Source organism: Uloborus diversus, chromosome 7 (genome assembly GCF_026930045.1).
Source record: "Uloborus diversus isolate 005 chromosome 7, Udiv.v.3.1, whole genome shotgun sequence".
In the NCBI taxonomy this organism is placed as follows: Eukaryota; Metazoa; Arthropoda; class Arachnida; order Araneae; family Uloboridae; genus Uloborus; species Uloborus diversus.
Window position 1 is genome coordinate 81,900,989 of NC_072737.1, and position 14,279 is coordinate 81,915,267.

A 14,279-nucleotide genomic window follows, 5' to 3' on the forward strand; every position below is an offset into this window, starting at 1 on the left:
ATCTTTTTGAAGAAAACGTCTTTTATTGCTATTTGGTGCCTGATTTTTTCTTTTTCTTGTTTTTTGATTAATTGTTTATCCTCTTGAGGTTAGCAATTGCTGCAAATCTAACCTGGCCAATATTATAGGATTTTCCTTTTTTCTTTACTTGAAAAAATCTTAAACTTTCTTTTCCCTCCTATCATCTTGGTTTTCTTTAAGGAATCATAATTTTAAGAAAGAGAGCGATCACAGAACAGTACTAAACCAGATAACAGAGCAAAATGGATTTTAACTTGAATGACCTTTAACCATGAACTTGAAATACTCATCCATGATGCAACTAATACTCAACATGTGAATTTCACCCCTTTACTCTTCTTCCAAGAAAGTGCTCGAAACGACTGTCCTTTCGTTAATCTTTCGTTAATCTTTAAAGTTTCACTTTAAATTAAATGGAGAAAAAGGGAAAAAAAGTTAAATTTTCCAAAACATTACAAAAAATAAATGAATAAAAAAAATTCTTTGATTTTGTTTTGTTTGACACAAGTATCGAACTTTGGGGCACCCCATTCCAAAGTATGTAAAAGTTCGCACACACACACACACACACACACACACATATATATATATATATATATATATATATATATATATATATATATATATATATATATATATATATATGTATATATATATATATATAAAATAAAATAAAAGAAGTAACCCCCCCGAAAGTCGGGTCTAGCTACGCCTCTGGGCAAAACAACATTTGTATACTAAATTTTGTGTTTATAGATCTTACCAGTTTCTTGGGAATTGTGCCGCTGACACAAACAAACATTTTATTTCACTAAACTTTTTTTTTCTTTCTAATGGGGCTGCGTTAGGCTATTTAGCCTTTTGCAGACTCAGTGCGATCCCCCGAAACGACATTCAGTTCATATGCCACCAGGCGCGAATGTCAGTCGTACAACAGATAATTTTGACACCCAGGTTCTCCCCAGATGGAGGGAATTAGACTCTCTTCGATGCAAAACTGCACTAGGGATTTAACTTTGACAAGGACATTCAAAGCTAGTTTACTAACCCATTAGAATTAAAAACGTGTAAGTCTGTCTTAAAGATTTAAGAAATGAATAGCAGTACATTTTAAATGACATTTATTCCTTCATTGGTAATCTTTTTAAAAAGTACTTGAATAAGTAAACGGTCTTTTTCAACATTTTTGAAAACATAATAGTTATGCATGTTTCTATAAATCAACATTGTATCTTTGGTTCAAAAAATTATGAATACGGGGAAAATGCCAGTCATTTTCTTTCCGAAGAATAAGCACTGTAGCTAGAAATTAAGTGCAGGATCTCTTCTTTCTGCTCAGCAGGAAGTTCAAGGTCATTCACTATGCCAACCATGCCTGAAAAATGCTCTGCAGGACATCGGTCTGACTGTAAAATGTTGGCTCGAAACGCGACTTCTATGACGGCTGATTTCGCCATGTCACCACATCTCCGCGATATATCTCCAATTACGCATGACATCATCTGATAGGGAAGTCTGTAAAACAAATAATGAATAAATAAATAAATAAATAGAACACAATTGAAAAAAAAAAGTTTGCTTTGTGCTTTATGACTTGAGAAACTTAAAGAACTAGGGTAAAAGCTCCAGTAGTCGGGCAGTAATTGGCAGAGATATTATTTAAAAACGTCAATTAACATTTTTTTTAGTCAATTCGGTCACCAAAGTTGATTAGAAGATGCCAGTTTCGTTGCCAACTGAGTCGCCTTAAACGGCAAGGCAGCCTTCTCAAACGAGGAACGGGGGTTGGCGAGCGAAGTGAGCAGAAAGTTTGAGAAGTTTTCCACAATATATCAATTACTCATTTAGGCGTATGAAACAAGAGTAAGGCCGCCTGCCTTGTAAAGTGGTCAGAAAAGTCTGATCGTGATGGAGAAGTCCGCGTTCAAATCCCGGCTCGAGCATGAATGTAATTTTACTCTCCTTTCCTTGTCCTTTTTTTGTGTAAATGTGTTGTTGTGCTGTGTGTGCCTACTATATAAACGAGTAATTACGAGTTAAACGAGTGTGTACTGAGAAAATCAGACTTCATTCCAAATTGCGCTACAGAAGGAAAAGTAAAGCAACGTACCCAAAATTGCCAGTCTAACTAGCACGCGACAACAACAACAAATAAGAGTAAAGAAACAAGGACATATTGTTTTCTTCGCAATTCATCGAGACAGAAGCGTAAACGCTTTTTCAGATTTTTTAAAAAGTTATACATTTTTTTGAGCGATAAAAGCTTCAATTCAGGGTGATGCAGAAAAAGTTATTTCAAATAAAGGCGCAAAGCTAGGTGTTGCAAATTTCAATTTTGCATAATTTTAGCTTTCTACTGCTACAGTCGAAACCGCTTATAGCGACTCTTGTTTTAACGAAAACTCGGATTTACGAGGAAATAAAAAAAATTTGGTTGGTACAATGTAAAATTTATGGGAACAAAACTCGCTTTTAACAAGAAAACCCCGCTTAACGCGAGCAATATTTTTGTGATTCATAAAATATCTGTTGATTTTCTCCTTTAAAAAGATTATTTTATTATTTTTGGGAAAATTTCATTAACATTTTGAATTCAACCGAAAGTTAGAAATAAGATAAATCATATGAACAAGTTATAAGACGCCCTCCCCCCTTTTTTTGTGGAGTAGAGGAGTATTTAAAAATTATATGTTTGTCGAAGAGAATGTTATCATTTCCGAGATATACTTCCAAGGATATTGTGGGCTGAAAGTCAAGAAAAAAAAAAGAAAGAAAGCTATCACCATAACAACAAATGTAAAGAATTTGAAGTTACAAAGCCCTCGACATACGTGGTTTCTATAGTAAAAGATAAATAACGATGTTTTTCGTACCCCACGTTCCTCGAAAACAATAACAAGAAAGAGACAACGAGACAGTTCAAATCAAATAACCGACTTCTTTGGTACTGTATAAAAATACAAAAATAACAAAACAAGTATGTATAATTTATACGATTTTTTTTCACGAATCCATATTTTTTAACAAGCTCTTGGATATAACGAGCAAATATCGCAGTTCCTCTGCACTCCTTATAAGCGAGTTCGGCTGCATTTATTTTTGAGTTACGCGAGAAGCATGGGCAGTAAGTATGTAAAAATGTCAGGAAAAAGGAGCTGATGTGTGCCTCACATGACTTCCTTTTACTCCAATTTAATGTCATTTTCCCATTATTGGCAATTTTAATGTGATTCAATAGTTTACTCTCTAAATATCACCAACAGTGGCCAAATTAAAACCAGATTAAAAAAAAAATTGCCAAATTTTTCACCAAGTTGGCGACAAAACTTGGCGACCAAAAGACTGACGATATATAGCCAAGTGTCCGCCAAATTCAAAATACCACTTGAGTTTGCATCGAAATTAACAATGATTTCCACCCAAAAAGGGGCAAAAGACCCCCTTAGAAACACCCGAATGCAACCAAAAGGGGAGATGCAAACTAGACCCCACTAGGAGTCTACGTATTAAATTTCAATTTTCTAGGACTTACTGTTCTTCAGTTATGCGCCATAAATATGCACATGCATGCATACATACATACGTACATACAGACGTCACGAGAAAACTCGTTGTAACTAACTCAGGAATCGTCAAAATGGATATTTCTCGTGTCTATACGTTCTTAAGCACTTATTCACGTGTGGTCGAGTCGAAAAAAACTTAACATTCATTCGGGGGTCAGGAAAATGGAAATCAAGGTCGATTTTTGAGTGAAATTTTTTTCGCGAATACAATACTTCCTTTTTTGTAAAAGGAAGTAAAAAAAGGCTGAAATGACTCTCACAGATAGTCAAGTTCGATCGGTTGCGAATCCATATAGACGTCACAAGAAATCAATCAAAACCGATTTATGTATGAACAAAATAGAAGTTGAAGTTGAAATCCGAGTAGGAATGTTTCGGGAAAACAGCACTCTTTCTCTTACGAACCAATAAGCAAAATCCCACACAATTAAAAATAAATGCATTTTTTGTCAAAATGTATCTTGATTTAAGAAATCAGTCCATTATTAGGATACTTACAGGCAGTGAAGATTCACTAATTCTTCAAATGATGCTGATTCTTCATCAACTTCTCTCTGAGACATGTAGGTCTTGCGAAATAGATAACGTTTTTGAGCACATTCATCACCAGCACCATCAATGCTTTCTTTAATGCATCTCATGTTTTCTGATAAAACTGCAAAGAAGTAATTATCTGTTTGAAAATTTACCATTTACCTTGAAGTGATTAGAGCGACTGTTCGTTGTAAATGCTTTTGGCGACATCCGGAATCTGCACAAATCTTCAGTGTCCAGCTAAGAGGTTTTTGCAAGGCGAAAAGGATGTTCACACTGTATTCTAATACTTCAGAAAACCAAATTTAAATGATTGAAGTCAAAACATTTGGCAAGAACTCGAATGTTGCCAAAAACATTCATAACGAAAATACCTGAATAATTTGGAGAATTTATGATACTGAGTCAATTCAAAAGCAAAGCATTAAAATTGATTATTTATTACCACTTACCTTTGTGCAGAAGTGAATTGTTGTTACAAATATCTGCCAGTAACTCCCGAATCTTAACATATTGCCCAGGCTTGAACTCTCTGACATCTTCTTCTTTAGTTGCACACACTTCATCATAGGTGTTAAGACATTCAGCATATTCAATAATCTCTCTAGAATATTAAATAGCGAAACAATTTTTAAAAGCATATGAATTATATTCGCAAAATAGTTCAACAATATTCTTTTTTTCACCGATAGAAAAATAAAATTATCTAAAATTTTAGAATGAAAATAAAAACAAATCATCTCATAGTAAAAATCAGGGGTGCGGATTCACAGTCAAACGGATTTCAGGGTGAAAGAGACGGAGTTTGGACTCGAAGGCTTTAAAACTCCAAGAGTCTGGTTTTTCTGCACGAGATAAATTTGTTCCAATGTTCCAAAGTAATTAGAACATGAATTGTAATTGTTGTTAACTAATTTCATGCTAAAATGTAGGTTAGCCAAATTCATTGTTGATCACGGTCACTATTGAACATTGCTTTTATTAAAATTGGTATTAAAGCTTTCAGATATTAAAGTAATCTTCATATATATAATAGCGAAAATCACTGATCGAGTATTGCTCTGACATCACCAAAATCGTTCCATAGCATACATGGTGGCATTATTTAATTGCTGAAGCACCAAAAATTCAGTAAGTAGTTCATAATTTGATGATATTTTTTGGAAACGTTTAATATGGCAGGGAAATGCTTTATTTTGACAAGGCTGAATTGGATCCCGCAATTTAACTGTTTTACTGGAAAGACTCATTTCAGGAGAATTAATAAACGAGAAAATGGTCAACAATTAGCACTATCTACTGGAGTTTCGAGTTACTCCACTGGAGTTAGGGTTGAAATTCAACCAAGCAGGCAATTGCTTCGTTTCAATGTAGAAGCAATTTTCACCCGTCATACCTTGACGGGCGATTTTCTAGTTTAAATATCATTTCCACACACACGGGGAAAAAACTTGATTTGTAAAGGAATTGACTTAAAATTTTTTTTTTTAGATATTACTTGTTTATACTCAAATCTACTTTTCTTTAATGTGCAAAAAATATTTTCTGTTATAAAAAACTTACGGGCAAACGGTATTTAAATCGTCTTCGCTTCCAGGAAAAGTCGCTCCTCTTCGTCCAGGAGAGCAAACCGAGTAAGATCGTTGTTCACAATCCACGTTTCCAACTCCATTTCCTAAAGCTAGGGGGAAAATATCCTAAGATTGCATGCTGATTCGTGCAATACAAATGCTTTGTTCTTAAGTCGAACGAATTGGCGCACAAAAGTTCAGCAGCAATTTGATGTCTAAGTGCCTGGGATTTGAAATTACACTGCTCGACATTGAAAATGAAACACCAAGAAGGAGTGGTCAGAAAGTGATGAAATTTGGAAAAAAGACAGAGACAGCAAGGAATAATAAATGATCTAATTTCAAAATGATAGGCAAAATACAGAGCGAGAACGGCGTCGGCTCAGTAGGATGTAGGACCACCGCGGATAGCGATACACGAAGAAACACGTCTAGGCATAGAGCCAATAAAGGTGAGGATGGTGTCCAAATGTATGGCTCTCCATTCCTTTTCAATCCTTTGCCACAGTTCGTCTTCTGAAAGAGGTAAGGACAGAGTCTTCAAACGGCGTCCAATCACATCCCAGACATGTTCGATCGGTGACAGGTCAGGAGAGTATGGTGGCAGATGCGAGCACTGTGTGGTCAAGAGTTATCCTGCTGAAAAATTACATTAGGTAGCCCTTGAAGGTAAGGTATTGCCACCGGCCGCAGCACATTACCCAAGTATCGTTGGGCCGTCATAGTGCTCTGAATACGAACTAGAGGTGATATGGAATTATGCGCAATTGCGCCCCAAGTCATTATGCCTTGTTGTCGTGCGGTGGGAAGTTCCACAGTTACAGCCGGATTAGATCTGTCTCCACGTCGACGCCACACACGTATGCGGCGACTATCACTGGATAAACAAGCGGGATTCATCTGAGAACACGACATTTCGCCATTCTGCCATCCACGTCGCTCTAGTCCGGCACCATACTAAACGTTGCTGTCTATGTTGTGGGGTCAATGGCAGTCTTCTTAGCGGACGCCATGATTGCAGACCAAGTGCGACCAAACGACGGGAAATGGTTCTGGTTGACACGGGAACATTCAGGGTATCTTGCACCTGCTGCAGAATCGAGGAACAAGTGACTTGTGGGTCTGCTACAATTTGTCGGTGGATGCGTCGATCCACGCGTTCTGATGTCACTCTGGCTGCCCCTGCACCCCTCAATCTTGCCACATTTCGTTGTTCCAACCATCTTTGGCACAGCCAATGCACCGTGCTCTCATCCACGTGGGTATCAGCTACGATTTGACGTACGGACCAACCTCCTCTTCTCAGTCCGATCACCATACCCCTCGTAAAATCGTCTATCTGCTGGAAGTGCCTTCGTTGACGCGGCCTGGCATTCTTTCGTGTTACACGTATCCTCCAAGACAAAAACAAAATTTCTTCGATAATTCTCCAGTCAGGAATAACGACACGAATATTGCCCATTCTGCAAGTTCCTTCTCTTATATCTTACTTCACATGCGTCGGAGAGCTGCGCATTTCACATCGTTTACATAACTCAGTGATGTACATCTGCTCTAAAACTTGCATAAATTTCTGAACATTCCCTCTTGGTGTTGCATTTTCAATGTCGAGTAGTGTTTTGTAAATTGTTTTTAATAAAACTTCAGTGCTACAACTTTGCAGTTTCATGAGCTTGAAACGAGTTAAAGAGGTAAGGGTATCAGTAATTACTTGCTATGCACACATTTGTAACTTCAAAAAAAAAAAAAAAAAAAAAGTCTTTACTTACAGTAATTTGATTTAGTGATGTATGGTTCATTTCGCTTTAAAACATTTAACTGTTAAATTAGAAAAATTCAAGCATTTACAATGAAACCCAAATAAACAGTTCTCATCTCTGTAGTGTAATTTTTTTCATGCCTAATGTTTTGCATTGGAATATGCAACGAAAACACAACAGTTAACGTAAGCATCTTATACTTCCGTTAACTAACTAAAAAATTTATTTCTTGTACTTGATTAATTTTCTATGGAAATATTCATCTATTAATCAAAAGTTCGTGTATTTGCCAAAATAAAAAGAATCAACAAATACCATGAGTTCTCTATGGAAACAACTAAGTGAAAGCAAGGGAGGGGCGGAAAACACCCATCTTAAAAGGTAATAATTTTTTTCAATGACATAGCAATTTGTTCGAATAAATATCATTTTTCTCAAAATTCTGTAGTGCATATATTTTTTTTCTTTGTAAGTGTTTGACGTTAGTGTCGTAAATGTTAGATAAATTAAAAAAAAAATGTAGAATTTTTAATTTCCCTCATAAATTATTTAGAAACATAATATGTGTTTTAATATTTTGGAGAAGTCATAGACAAAATACTTTTACAGAATGATTTAATGAAAATAAATATTTCTTCGTACTTGCCTTTATCCGCTACAAAAAGTAATACAAAGAGAGCCTAGATACTCATTTCTGCAAGAATTCTAAAGATAGAAATAGGACTGTTTTGTTTTAAGCTTTTGTGTAACTCTTTCCTTCAATTACACTTCAGTTAGAATTATTCTGCTACGGTTGAAATGTGCGAGTAACTTGAAACGTTTACATTCGAGTCTTTTCAGTAACCAAAACCGTAAACTGTTTTTGTTACGAGACAAATTTTTGCCACTAAATATTCCGCCCATGAATCAATTGAAACTGCATCGCTTTGCTTTTTACTTCTTTTTACAAAAAAGGAAGTATTATATTCGCGAAAAAAATTTCGCTCAAAATTCGGCCTTAATTTCCATTTTGCTCACACCCGAATTAATGTTGAGTTTTTTTTTTCAACCCGACCACACGCGGATAAGTGCCTAAGAACGTATAAACATTCGAAATATCCATTTTGACATTCCCCGAGTTAATTACATTGACTTTTCTCGTGACGTCCGTATGTACGTATGTGTGTATGTGCGTATGTATGTCTCATAACTCAAGAACGGTATGTCCTAGAATGTTGAAATTTGGTACGTAGACTCCTAGTGGGGTCTAGTTGTGCACCTCTCTTTTTAGTTGCTTTCGGGTGCTTCTAAGGGGGTCTTTTGTCCCTTTTTGGGGGGAAATCATTGTTAATTTTGATGTATACTCAAGTGGTGTTATAATTTGGCGGACACTTGGCGATATATCGCCAGTCTTTTGGTCGCCAACTTGGTGACAAATTTGGCGGATTTTTTTTAAAAATCTGGTTTCAATTTGGCCTGGTGGTGATATTTAGAGAGTAAACTATTGAATTACATAAAAATTGCCATTAATGGGAAAATGACATTAAAATTGGAGTAAAAGGAAGTCATGTGATGCACACATCAGCTCGTTTACTTCCTTTTACCACAGTGAGTTACCTATTGTAATCGGAAATATTTTTTTCCGCAAACTTCAACTTAAATTTTCATTTACTCACCCCCGAATAAATGTTGAGTGTTTTTTTTCTCGGCTCGTTCGCACTGGCGTATGTACCTAAGAACGTATGGATACCTGAAACATTCAGTTAGATGATCCCTAAGTTAATTATCACGATTTTTATAGTGAAGTCTGTATTTGTGCTGACTACGTCTTTGATTTAGTAGGAGTTTTGTGTAATTTTAACACTGTCTCCTTCAAGTAAAAACAGATTTCGAAATAATAGTGGAAGTTCACCTAATTCGTTTTCTTCTTAAAGCGTCTTTAAGGGGTAAAAAATAGAATAGCTTTCCCAGGGATAAAATATGTTTCATTTAGTTGCTAAAGAATCCCATTGTCGTAAGCTTCTTACATAAAAAAAATGTATATAGTATTTTTGAATTTAGTAAAAAGCAGGAAAAATAATGTTTTTAAGAAAGTGCTATGAATTTGGACTTCTGTACTTTTTGAAAAAAAAAAAAACACTAACAATATTAAAAAAAACAATAAAAAATTTATCATGTGTTTGTTCATTTGTATTTGCACATTAAAAAAAAAACAAGTTGAGGAAATTTATGTTTATTTAGTCAACGATGGTCCATCTGTCTTGCAGCACTTTTTCTGATTTTGAAAATTGTACAGATGGAAAACACTATTCTACTACTAAAAAGATACACATTCAATTTCATGGCCTAATTATATGTTTTGTTTTGTAAATATGTGTCAGAATAAATACAAACGCATTAGATAACATTTTTTTTCTGTTATATACTGCTACAAACTCTCTCCAAAACAAATAAATTAGTTAATTCCTTTCGTATATTTCAGTGGTTCCGAGCCTGGGACGCTTGGTTCTTCAAAGGGACGATACACCCGTGAAGGGCGGTAAGGGGACGATGATGCATTTAAGACAAAATGATAATTATAAAAATCTAATGAATATCGAAATTGAAAGCGTTCAAGAAACCAATTGAATAGGTGGCGGCAAAAACGTTGTATGTAGGTTTTCAACAAATTTTTTTTTTCGGTCAAAAAACGATGAATAGTCCAGAGAAGGAATCACCTGTGTTTTTTCTTCGTTTGCACGATGAGAAAATGCGTTTATTGGCATTGAACTTGTAAATGAAGTGTTCATAATTGATGGAAGAACGTTGATATGTTGCGAATTTGCCTCCAAGCTTCCTTGCAATAGAAAGTGAGTAGGTAATTGAATGGAAAAACTTTGTATGTTGCTCTCAGTGTCCTGTTTAAGACTCGTTTTTTGGCTATGGTGAAAAGTAGTTGCTTTCAACATACTAAGTTTTTACCACTACCCATTCAATTATTAAGAGTTTAGACAAGGAATCACAAGTTGAAAAATAAGCAAATTAAAGGTCAGAAGCTTGTTCCTTACGCCTCAGTTGATCCTTAAGGAATTATTTTATCATACATCACCAAGTTTGTGAATTTTCACATTTTCATTTTTTTTTCAATTTAGAAAATAAGATAAGCAGATGCTATCAATCTGGTAATATTTTTTGAAAACACTTAATAATAGAAGTTTCGTACTTAGCTTGCTACTTCGAATTCTAGTCAACCAACATGGCGTGTTTAAATCCCCCCCCCCTTTTTTTATCATAGTAAATTCGAACTGTTCAATGCTTCTCTCTCACTTTTGTTTTAATAACAGGTTTTTGTGTGAAATTATAAAGATAATAACAGAGTTAGAATCATTATTTCATTTTGTACTTGCTCTGTAATGGGGTCGTTTCCAAAATTTTAAAAGTATTTTTTTCTGAAAGAGCATGCTTAAAAACATAGATCTGACCATTTTTTAAATAATTTGTTTAAGTTTAGTATTTAAAAAAAATACTTAAATCGGAGCGCTTTCATTGTTTACATTTCTTGCCAATGACATCACAAATGATGAAATGCCATTCTGTGTTGCCATTCACAGAGCAAAATATTTAATTCGCATCTTTACTCACGTGTATTGGCAACGATATGGTTGATAGCAAGCGTAGAGCGCAACTTTAATTCGCTTCTTGATTATCATAATGTGGAAACGTGGTAGAAAGATGTACCAAATTGCATCATTTGTGACGTCATAAAGACCACGCCTTGTCTCAAAAATCGGACATTTTGAAAAATTAATAAAAAAATAACTGTTGGGAAAATGAAAGAATTTTCTGTGTTCATGTTATTTTTTTTTGCTTATTCTATCAATTTCAGTGACTAAAAGTACTTTTTTGACTGAACTAAACAACCCCCATTGTAACTTTTCTTTATAATTCGAGCGAATTTTTTTGAAGCCTGATTGTCCCGTCTGTTATTTTTCCATTCTTTAACACAAAACGGTCAAATATTTGAGAAAACTCATTTTAAATAACTTATCTACAAACTACTGTCAGTTTATTCTGCAAAAAATAATGGAGAATCAATAAAAAATTAATTAGTTGGAGAAAAGTAATGAAATTGATAAAAAAAATCGAAAGTATCGAACGCGATTCGTACAAGTTTTAGGAGAATGACCCATACATAGGTTGATTGAAATCCGTTATTTAAGTAATTGGAAACTAGATCTGATTTATTAAGTACAATTTCATCCAGTAAAATATATATTCGTCATTTATTTGAATATGAACAGTTTAAAATTTATATTTTACTGTTTTTAAAGGAAGACATTTATGAAATTTTCTCTAAATGTATCAAAACTAACATGTACTGATTTCCCCATTGATTTTACAACAGAAGAAGCAAGCAACATAAAAAGAATAAATTGCTTCAAAAATCAGGATTGAAATTTACCTAAACCATTAAAATCTTAACTTACTTATTTAATTTATTAAAATTATTTACTTTATTAACTCATTTATTTAAATTACAAAATAATTTCTTCTGCAATATCCTATACTATTTCTGCACAGATTTAAATTACTCACCATTTTGAGCGAGAAACAGTACTAAAATCAAGGCAAACATATTGATAAAAATCGGACTCACAATATCCATTTTGTTCTATTAGTATTTGAAAGTTGGCATATAACTAAAATGCCTATCTTCATTTTTGTTCGGCACGTCAGGATATTCAACGTTATCAATACGGAAGCAGTTTCGGCGAAAATTAATTAGGCTAAACTTGTCGTTGAAATTCTTTCATCGGAAATCCGGCTTTTTTCAACATATCGCACTGGAGGCTTGTCTTTGGCTACAAGGTTAAAAATTAAACTTTTCCTTTAGTTTTAATCTTTTACCAAACGGTAGTTTGGAAATATTTCAATGACTGGAAATATGACGTTTTTGATTTAATGGCGTTAATTTTTAGAACTAACTAGCTTGAGCAAGGAATGTTTCTCCTATGCACTTGAAAAGAAAAATAATGAAAAATACAGTTATACCAAAAAGAGATGTTAGATGACCTGGAAGTGGAAACAGAACACTTCATTTGATAGTAGGTTAAATGAGCAGTTAGAGCGCACAAGCGGAATAAAGTTATGTTTTCGTTTTGGCGAAGACGCGTTCATAGCGATTGATTTCAGTGGCGGATTTAAACTTTTTCAGGGTTGTCTACCAAGGGGGAGGGGGTCATTGTGCTGACAGCTACATTGAATATTTTAGGAGGAGGGGGATTTTTCAGTTTTTTTTCTCTTTTCAGAAGGACTCTCCTTCTTGGGGGTCCTTATGGTAATTGGGGAGGGGTGCGCGATTGCTCTTCGAGGAAGGGGGTCCAGTAGCAGAATATTTTCCCCCAGTCTGCGATGATGTTCAAAAGATCAAAAAATGGTCTGCAAGATAAACCGACATTAGAATACTCGTAAAACCTAACTCGGTATCTAGAAATGCTTAAAAATACTAATGTTAATTCAAGTACTGTTACCTATGGATTATCCCCAGAAAATCTTTATTAGCTGAAATTTACAATATTTATTTCTTTAAAAAATTGAGGTTTCTTCTCTCCCAACTAAGTCTGCAAACTTTCTTAAGAATCTACGACTCACGTCTCAGAGTCTCCCTAGTTCTACTACCGGGTTGGGGGGGGGGGGAGATTTTGAGGATTAGTATTATTTATCAACGCTTGCTGTTACATTGAGTTACTAGAAAATCGTCCGTCAAGGAGCTATCCTACTCCAGTGGATTAGCCTTAAACTCCAGTAGATAGCGTGAATTGTTGACACCTTTTTCGTTTCTTCATTTTCCTACTATTGCAGTTTCACCAGTTAAACAGATAAGTTATCGGATCCAGTTCAGCACTGTCAAAATAAAGCATTTCTCTGCATGTTAAACATTGCCAAAAAATATTATCAAGTTATAAATAACTCACTGAATTTTTGGTGCTTCAACAATGAAATTATGCCATCACGCATGCTATGACGTGCGTTTCATTGTTACTGACGTCAGAGCGTTCTTCGATCAGTGATTTTCGCTTTATTTATAGGAGGATCCAGTCGCAAACTTCTGTAAGAACTTTTTTATTTTGTAATTTTATTTAATTCGTAAAAGCGTAGATTTTATAATGATACTGCAAAAAATAATTGTTTCTCAAAAGCACAAAAAAAAAAAAAAAAAACTCTTACTCAAATCCTGATTTTTGCAAGGTCAACTGAGCCAGCACCCCCCCCCCCCCTCTTTTGTGAATTCTTTTGATCTTTTGTAAAAATTACTTTTATACTGTGGTTTAAGTAAAAAAAAAAACAATGTAAATAAAGCACTAAGTCTCAAGAAAATACATCACATAGCTATTTCAAGGCTACAATGGAGCCTTTCGATCAGAGCAAAATACTGGCCACACAACAAGAAAGTCGTGAGGGAACTGAGAGCCATTTAGAATTCTCTCATGATTTTCTTGTTACAAGGTGAGTATTTTGCACTGATGAAGAGGCTCCTATGTAGCCTTGAAATAGCTATGTCGTCGGCACCATGCTAAACTAACGAATGTGAAAAATCGCGAATCGTGATTTTCAAATTCGATAGTTTGCCGTAGAACTCAAAAAGGGCTGTAGACTGGTTATAACTACTTCAAACGATAGTTTTAATCAAAGTTATCTATACAAATTAAAACACTGAAATTAACCAAACGCGTCAAGTGGGAAAAAATGTTGTTTTCTCTCGCCTGAATTTGTTAGTTTAGCATGGTGCCAACGATATGCTGTATTTTCTTGAGAATTTTTGCTTTATTTGCGCTACTTTTTCACTTTACTCAATATTGTAGCATAAA

The 14,279-nt window shown here is 34.7% G+C and overlaps 1 protein-coding gene across 1 annotated transcript; it reads right to left on the minus strand.

Annotated features, from left to right (window-relative positions):
* Window positions 1-1,135: 1,135 nt before the first annotated feature.
* Window positions 1,136-12,149, minus strand: LOC129226513 (uncharacterized). Its single transcript, XM_054861124.1, has 5 exons — window positions 12,007-12,149; window positions 5,685-5,802; window positions 4,574-4,725; window positions 4,086-4,242; window positions 1,136-1,536 (listed from the first exon to the last, which is right to left on the minus strand). The coding sequence occupies exons 1-5, from the start codon at window positions 12,074-12,076 to the stop codon at window positions 1,293-1,295; spliced, it is 741 nt and encodes a 246-aa protein (XP_054717099.1). The 5' UTR covers window positions 12,077-12,149; the 3' UTR covers window positions 1,136-1,292.
* Between the last annotated feature and the right edge of the window lie 2,130 nt (window positions 12,150-14,279).

What these genes read in the sequence shown, in the direction of transcription:
- LOC129226513 (XM_054861124.1), bottom strand. Translation starts at nt 12,076, where the DNA reads ATGGATATTGTGAGTCCGATTTTTATCAATATGTTTGCCTTGATTTTA. An exon ending in ACTGTTTCTCGCTCAAAATG is followed by an intron (nt 5,803 to 12,006) that starts GTGAGTAATTTA and finishes TTTTCCCCCTAG; the next exon opens with CTTTAGGAAATGGAGTTGGA. An exon ending in TTAGTGAATCTTCACTGCCT is followed by an intron (nt 1,537 to 4,085) that starts GTAAGTATCCTA and finishes TTTGTTTTACAG; the next exon opens with ACTTCCCTATCAGATGATGT.